General features: G+C 45.2%; 1 protein-coding gene across 1 annotated transcript in view; it reads right to left on the bottom strand.

The window, feature by feature from the left end:
- Nucleotides 1–4,742: 4,742 nt before the first annotated feature.
- The window catches only part of LOC143182163 (uncharacterized), a 37,077-nt gene continuing 33,415 nt past the window's right edge, over nucleotides 4,743–8,404 (bottom strand). The window contains exon 2 of the mRNA XM_076382992.1: nucleotides 4,743–6,539. Within this exon, the coding sequence (XP_076239107.1) occupies nucleotides 4,746–6,539 (1,794 nt within the window). The 3' untranslated portion in view covers nucleotides 4,743–4,745. The remainder of the gene's footprint in view (nucleotides 6,540–8,404) is intronic.

The raw sequence follows: 8,404 nt of genomic DNA, 5'->3' as shown, positions 1-8,404 counted from the left end.
CACTTAGGGACCCCTATACTACTTCCCCAACACGATGGAACTGAAGTTTTGAATTTTTAAAATTTTAAAATTTTCAAACTTTCAAATATTTAAAAGTTTAATTTTTCAAATTTTCAAATTTTCAAATATTTAAAAATTTAATTTACAAATTTTCATACTCATTTCATACATTTTTCTGAATTTTCCAAGTCTCAGAGATCTGTATTTGAACTCTGCTTAAATTTACTACCTTGAGAAGTAATTTCTTCAAGGTACTGCTACTTTCTCAGAGTAAAACATCCAAACTAATGATTATCTTACAACCAAAAGAACACCCTCTACTCAAAATAAAATCCAATTTCCTGAGTACTGTTTCTTCCTCATAAGAACTTCTTCATGTCACTTCAAATACATAGATTTCCAAGTCGAGCAAATCCTTTGAACCTTTCAGTTGCCGTTCCCATCACGTGGGCGTTAAAGCGTTCAGCAGCGAGTATACCCCTAGGGTGAAGGATCCCAGAGCATCAAGGACGTTCACTGCCCCCACGACTGAAACGCATATAGTCCTGTCTGGCGCCAAGATAATGAAACAACCTGCATGGGGCTGTCGACCATCCACAGGGGGGAGGAAACTATCGATCTATCTTCGTGAATATTTTAATTCACGTGGCTGTTAATTGTGGCCGAATTCGACGGACTCGGCTGAGGAATTCGGAGTGGTCTCGAGAGGTGGGAGGGCTGGAGAAGGAAGGTGGCTCATTCGTGCTCGACAACCGTGAAATGTATCGTTATGCGCCCATGCGATATCAATTCGCTACCGGTTCTGAGGAGCGAGGTACTCGAAGAATATGGCTTGCAGGGCGATGGAATTTCGCAGAAAAGACGAGTGAGGTTTAAACCGATTCCGATACCTCGAGTAACTTCAGTGGAATTATCTGACGATTCTGAAGTTAAGTGGGGTGTAACGAATCTGTAGAAAATTATTTTCAGCGATTTTCATTTTGAATTGAGTCATACAACGCTACTCGTGTAGAATTTGGATGGGTATTACAATTTCTTGCAGCTTGCTTGAATAATAATTTGCATCTCCACTTGCTAATTTCGATGGGCGACCATATACCAGCATGTACATCCAAGGATTCCCATTAATCACAAACCTTGGAGGAGTTGCTCAGCCAAGGTACATCTATATCAATCAGCTCATGATTTATCGATGCAAATAGAGAGTAATTCTTGTTCCCGATTAAGTGGTGATGAGCTGTCACTTTAATAACTAGTTGCGTAACAGCGTATTTACTCAAGGAGTAATTATTTAATTTATATCAATTTCACCTGTCTGACGGGAGATATACTGATAATGGCGTCTCATCGTGCAACGTCAGAATTGGACTGCGAGAAAGAAGCTATCAGCTGGCAAAGTGGAGGCTTGCTCCCTTCGAATAATTTGTTACGCGAGACTTGAATAATCGACTCCACTTGACAGTCATGCAATCACTATTGGGGTGAAGTACCGTCTCCTTGGTTGAATAATTCATAAATCAGCATTTTCCTCGTGTAGAAGCTACACGAGGCAGACGAGCCATTTTAATAAGACGTCGGAGTAGCTTCGAGTGGAACCGACGGCGAAATTAATTTTTTAATCGCGTGATGATTCCGAGAATCGATCCCTTGCGTGAATTATTGACGCGTGATTGGGGCCCCGCTTTGCCGGTCTTTCATTTTCGCGAATTGATCGCTTTATATCGAACTTTAACTCACTTCTTCGACTCCTCTATTATCGACTTACCTTCGCGTCGATAATCGCCACATAAATTGCACTTTGGCCCGCTTGAATGGCGAAGGGGATCGACGTCCTTTATTTTTCAGCGTGCAACCTCGTTCGAGACAGACATTTCCATTAATTGGTCATTACGCAGATTGCAGGAAGAATTTGATCTGGGGCTGACGTCGGTGTGAAAATGATTGAAAATTAAGGATCATTACCGATGCACTTTGCCATTCTACGTGGACCTTTTTCCCCTTCCTGAAATTCGTAGTTTGCATTGCGATCTTGGTGCAATTTACAGGTTGTGCGAAGGAAGCTCTCAAGCTGAGTCTTAAAAGACATCAATGTGTCTTTCTCTGTTCCTTTTTTTTCTGGTACAGTATTTTCTCGCTATAAGTTCTTTACTACCTCCACTATTTTTTGTTCCTATTCCACCTTGGGCGAGGCAGGCTCAAACTTTATTAAATCTATAAATTATTCATGAGACTATAGCCAGCAAAGACTGTACATCTTTCTCTGTACCTCATGGGTGTAATAAAGAGCAAATAAATTTCGAGGAATTTGTAGATGACGCGGCTAGGACCAGAAATTATGGCAATGAGATTTATTACAAAGTTATTTTCGAAGAATGACAATGGTTGCACAGCGCACTGCTTAATATTCCATAGTAAAATATTAGCTACGACGTACATCTAACGTAAAAAGTGTCCTTATCGTAACTGGATCACGTGTAACATGGAAATGCTTGGAATTATACATGGAATTAGGGGGGGAACTGGGAAAGGGTGGAAGGTCGATGAACGCGCGCTTAGCCTACAACGATGAGCAACAATTGAACGAACGAGTTCGTCTCAGCGATATCGACTCTTTTCCCTAAATAAAGGGTGTCCTCCCTCGAAGGGAGCACGAGGCACGTGGAGAACGATCGAGACCGTATAATTTATGGTGAGCACGCGCGTGACACGTTATCCGAAATGGCAGGAGGAACTATCTCAAAGATTGAGGTAATGAGGAGGAATGAGCTATTTAACTCTACAATAAAATAACGCTGCCGTCTTACACGCTAGGATGAATCCTCACGAGCGACGTGAGCTCTCATTGGTGCCTCCTTCACGCGGAGGAACGTCTTACGATTAGCAAACTAGAAAAACTTAAACCCTAGAGAGCGCACAGGGACGCTGCCGTGACAAGTCAGCGCGGCTGTCGCAGCGGCGGAGCCAAAGTGTCGATTAGAAACGATTTCAGGAGGATTAATGAATTAAATTAGTTTTCGTCCGAAAGTGGGATAGGCCCTGGCAGCTGCGACTTCTCGAGACGCTTTTTCATCGCAGAAGCGTCGCTGTGGACGAAAGCACGCGACGAACACGCTCAGTCGATTCTTTTGGATCTTTCGTTGCTTCCCGCCGCCTTATCTCTGTCGGCGGTGATCTTCTGGTCGGTTTACATCGTTTTAGCTAATTTCAACGTAGTAATTTTCTTCTCACTTTTTCGAGAATGCTGCTGTAATCGATTTCTAGGACTACGATGTTCTTACAGAGAGAATTAAATAATTGAATGAAAAATGTACAGTGCACGACTGAACCACGAGACACCGAAACACGCTTCTGACTAACGCGATCACAAGAGTTACGCAACTTAGGTGGCGCCATGATCCAAGGATCAGCTCACGGTGAACAGAATCGCTGGATAAGGAGAAAAGGAACGTCCCTCCGATGTCGAAGGAAATTTTCATTGTTCTGAAGGAATTTTCATTCGTCTAGCGATCTTTTTCATTCATCAATTTCCCATGGAGACCACGTGAGCTTTCCTTGGATCCCAGAAGACCTTAAAATTATTCATTGAGGCAGTTGCGTTGGCAAGAATGAAAAAAATCAGTCGTTTCCGTCTTGTCATCAAGCTTGCAACTTGATCCCTTGGAAGGTTTCCCATTTTTCAGATCATTTGTTACTCTTTGAGATCTTAGTCGTTTCGTTCCACTTGCCTATCAAAACAATTCGATTCAGTTTCTCCGTCGTTCTGGAAGAGCAGCGTCTTTAATTTTGCATCCACTTCATAATTTCAACCTTTCCGATGAAAGACTGGATCGCAAAGCCCGCGGTAGATCACAGTGACCTTTTCCAGGCCTCAGAAACGACGGAGTGACGAGCAACCGAAGATTATCGTCGGTACCAAAGTGCTCAGCTCACTTGACTGTGAAACTTAGGTCTACTGTGTATTTTACAGAATGGCTCGCTACGCGTTTGACAGTGAATAATCAAACTTTACTTGCGCGTATTCGATGATTATTCTGATGACACTGAACCCTAAATACAAGGTGAGCTATTCAGCCCTAATTGTCAGCTCTCTCAATTGTGGCTTGAGTAAGATGTTTCAAGTGTGGGTGGCATGGATTTATGATAAATAGAATTTTAAATTCTGGTATTTATTTTTTAAGTTCATTGGAGAATAATAAGGCTTGATAGAGATTCATCTTTACTAGACCGCAAATTTATCTGAATTTATGCTGAAATCTTAAGTATGCAGAAAATTGCAGAATGTATAAATATACTTATCGTTAAGATCGAGAACTGATTTATGAAATCATAGATCAGACTAAAGTGGTCCTAAAGAAATTGACTTTTACAATCTCCAATATTGCTCAGCCCACATGAAACACTGACTCCTGCCACCCTCTGAAAGAAGCACTCCAGAGTCCCCAGTCTTATTCTAACTACCATAACTCAGTCATAAGTGAATCAAGGTTCACACCTCCAGCTTATAGTCTCTCCCTCTACGATCGTCTGGCGTGTTTCCCGACACAACACACATCAGTCGTTCCTAGCCATCGACGACCGATCGACGGCCGCGAGAGGTCCCTTAGATCCTAAAGTGGTCTTAAAATTACTTTCTGAGGCAGTTGGGTTGGAAAGAGCAGAAGGATCAGTCGTGTCGAATCGACTCGCCAACATGCAGCAACAGACTCGCTTCCGTTGGCGCTTGCATCCCTGGTCACTTCTGTCCCTCACAGAGCAAGGAACTTCATCAGCGCGTCGTAGATGAGCCGAGGATTGATGGTGCCGTCCGCGGTGTAACGAACACCTCTCAAGGAACCGTCATCGTGGCTGACTACCCCATATTCACCGACAATGAAACCATCTGGCGTTCGTTCCTCGACCCTGTACTTCCTGTAGTTCCTGCCCTCGACGACGTAACCAACCTTGTGGCCATCCTCAACTTCAGAAGCGTTCGAAGACTCTGTGAGCATCATCTGAGGATCATGGACGTTCCCATTGCTTCTGACGCTGATGGACTCGTCCACTTCGTAATTCTGCTCGTCAGGTTCCCCGCCACGCTCGTGGCTCAGAGGCTGACCCTCAGAATCGTACACTTTGCTGGGTTCACCGTAGACCTTGGCAGGCTGGGAGTACACCTTGGCAGGCTCTGAGTAGATCTTCGCTGGCTCCGAGTAGACTTTCGAAGGTTCTGAGTACACTTTCTCGGGCTCGCCGTAGACTTTCGCTGGCTCGCTGTAAATCTTGGCAGGCTCGCTGTAAACCTTGGCAGGCTCGCTGTAAACCTTTGCAGGTTCACTGTAAACCTTCGCTGGCTCTCCGTAAACCTTCTCTGGTTCACTGTACACTTTCGCTGGCTCGCTGTATAGTTTAGCTGGTTCGCTATACTGTCGAGCTGGTTTGTAGCTAGTTTTGGATGGCTGACTGAAGGGTTTCGACCCTGGACGATTATATTGTGAAGTGTCGTAGTGTCTTCCAGCCTTGCGACCTTGCGCCTGGAAGTGTTCTGATTCCATAGGTTCTTCGTTGAACTCCTTCGGTTCAGAATTCTCCTCTGGTAGCTCGTAGTTCTCCTCTGTTGGCAGGGTGATCATGTCCTCTGGGACGTTGCTAGAGTTCCCTCCATTCTCAGTGAAAGCTGGAGTGTGCCTAGCGGCTGGCCCAGGGGTCACCGAGCTGTGACCCTGCCAGCTGGTGCTTGGAGAACCCTCGTCGACAGAAAACTCGCTTCTGTTGGACTCAGAGACGATATTACTAATATCCTCTGTAACGAAGCTAGAAGCTGGTGGTGTCACTGTCGACGTTCTCATCGTGGTAGCATTATCTGGTCTCTCTGTCGTGTTGGGTGTCGTTGCTTTCGTCGTGGGAGCTCTGCTAGTCGAGTTACCCTGATTACTCGAATCCTTGGAGAAACTGCTAGCAGAGCTCGGTGGTCGAGTGACAGCAGCCTCAGCGCTGTCATAATGCTCCACCCTGACTTTGTAAGGCGTAGCCTCCACAGTCGACGTCACGCTGACTCCAATCACCTTCTGACGACTGACTTTGCTCGAGCTGGTAGCATTCGTCCTCGTTGGTAATTTCTCTCTTGAAGTCACTGACGAGATTGTCGTACTCGAGCTCTGCGCTGTCAGCCTTGTGGAGGCTATATCGCTACTGGTACTCAGCTCGTCTATCAACGACGCCAAGTTCTGCTGCCTGTTCTCTAGCGTTTTATGGCTTATGGGGTAGAACCGAACCACCTCTTCTCGGCCACTGGAGTTTCGACCCTTGGGGACCACTTGCTTGTTACCAGGATTCCGCGATATTCGATAGATCGACGCCTCATGCTGGTGTGACTCCGCTGTCGCGCTATCCCCGACTGCTCCCGTGGTCCCGCCGCGCCTGAAACCTCGGCGCCGCTGGGGTGGCGTCGCCATGGCGCCGTTTATGAACACCGACAGGAACTCCGTGCCCGCGAGGATGTCGTTCCTCTTCGCTGGAGCGCCGTGTACTTCGTCCCACACCAGGGTCGCCTGCAGCAGGATCTGAAAGAAAATTACATGGTTAGAGAAAACGAAAGCTAATATTCTGGAGGAAGATACCTGTGACTTTTTTTAATTTCAAAAGAGTTATGTAGGTGCAGTTTGGTCAGAAATATAGCGTGGGGAATTGAGGCATCAAGTAGAAGTGTCACATATCTAAACGAAGGATAACTGATCGAGGTCCTGTAAGAAACTGCAGCTCTCATCTTCAAATATTTCTGTCATTGCACTGGCCCTAATGAAGTCTAGCCTAGCCTAGATTAATTTTAAGACTATGCTATATTTCTAGACCAATTGCACTTTTTCTCAGAGTATACCTAAGAGTTTCTTGCAACATTTGATCTTGAAAACATTCTCAAATTTTGTGACCACTTGTAGACGTTTATGATAGATACATTTTCCAATTCAGGTGTTAGTCCTGTACTGTCCACCATAAGCAACTCTCGAGCTCGTCGAAATAATGGAAGCAGGGTCTCAAGATCGCGTTATCGCGGCATCGGTCGAGCGTACGTAGGTGCAGACAACGCGTGCATAAAACTCGAGGGAACTGTTGCGAGGCCATTAAAAGCCACGTGGAATCGGCGGAACAAGCTCGCGGGATAGTTTACGAAGCGAGGACACGCGGAACACGATCGGTCCCGTTTGTATTTTTCGATCTTGGCGCGAACCGATAAAACGCCGTCGCTGTCGCGCGAAGGCCGCTGCCAGGTGCATCCAAGCGATTTATAAATTGCGTTACGACGACTGTAAAGTCTCAGCCGATGGGCACAGCTTATTACAGCCTCTCGGGGAAGACTTTAACTCGCGTTTCAGAGATGTCACCTTGTTATCTTTCGAAACATCTCATTTCCTACCGCCAGAGACCATCGAAGGCCGTGACGAGGCTCGTGGAGTTGCGTTCGTTCATCAGATGCGCGATCAACGCCTCTTTAAATGTAAAGCAGCGTCGTCAATACGCTGTCGCATGGAAATAAATTGACTGGGACTTTCGATGGTTTGAGTGGTACCCCTTGCAGTAATCGATTCCAACCAGAAAGTTGCAGACGCGATTTATGAACGGTGCAGCGATATGGCTGGGGACTTGAATTAGTGAAATGTGGAGGCTGGAAGAGATAATGATGATCGTTTGGGAGCGTTTAAAGAGTGACTGGAAGCGAGGTGGTTTCAGATCCTGTTAGGTCTGGAGGCTGTTATTTTTTGACTACTCTGAGTAAATTACCTTTAATAGGATTCTGCGTATCGACGAATTTAATAATCGCAGGACTGTGTTCGAGCGCAATCGCTGGATTTATAGAGTCGACTGACTGCGTTCAAGCTAGCTGTGACTGGTCTAGAACCATTTCCTGTTGAAAGGAGAACGCGCTCCTTAACGTGGACACCTTAGATGAGGTCATGTCGTTGCGCCCACTTATTATCCTCGCACATGGCAGTTCGATGAATTTTTAGAGTAAACTCGAGATAACAGGATACCTTTTTCAAGGTTAATAATAACTCTGTTCACTTTAGAGTTCACATATAATCAGAGGCTGCATAGTGGAACATCTCTACTGTAGAAATTGCAAAAGTTGCAAATTACAAAAATTACAAATTTTTATTTTAGATTTTCAGGTCATGCTAACATCCAAATTTCAAGATTAAAGCTATTATAAATTTAAAAAATGGTACAATTACAAATCTGATCAAGGATCGAACACTCAGGAAGAGTCATAGCTCCAGGGGCAGCAGTAATTTTCAGTCAAACTGGACTCAGGAGCCTTGCCAATGACCTCCGCCAATAATTTCGTTCGAACGACTTGCCCAAACTAATTAACGTCACTTCTTTGGCAGGTGTCTCAGGGTGAACGCACTCAGATCGAGCGCTGACGTAA

Source organism: Calliopsis andreniformis, chromosome 8, assembly GCF_051401765.1.
Source record: "Calliopsis andreniformis isolate RMS-2024a chromosome 8, iyCalAndr_principal, whole genome shotgun sequence".
NCBI lineage: Eukaryota > Metazoa > Arthropoda > Insecta > Hymenoptera > Andrenidae > Calliopsis > Calliopsis andreniformis.
Note: the sequence above shows the minus strand (reverse complement) of the source record. Positions and strands in the feature narration are given on the sequence as shown.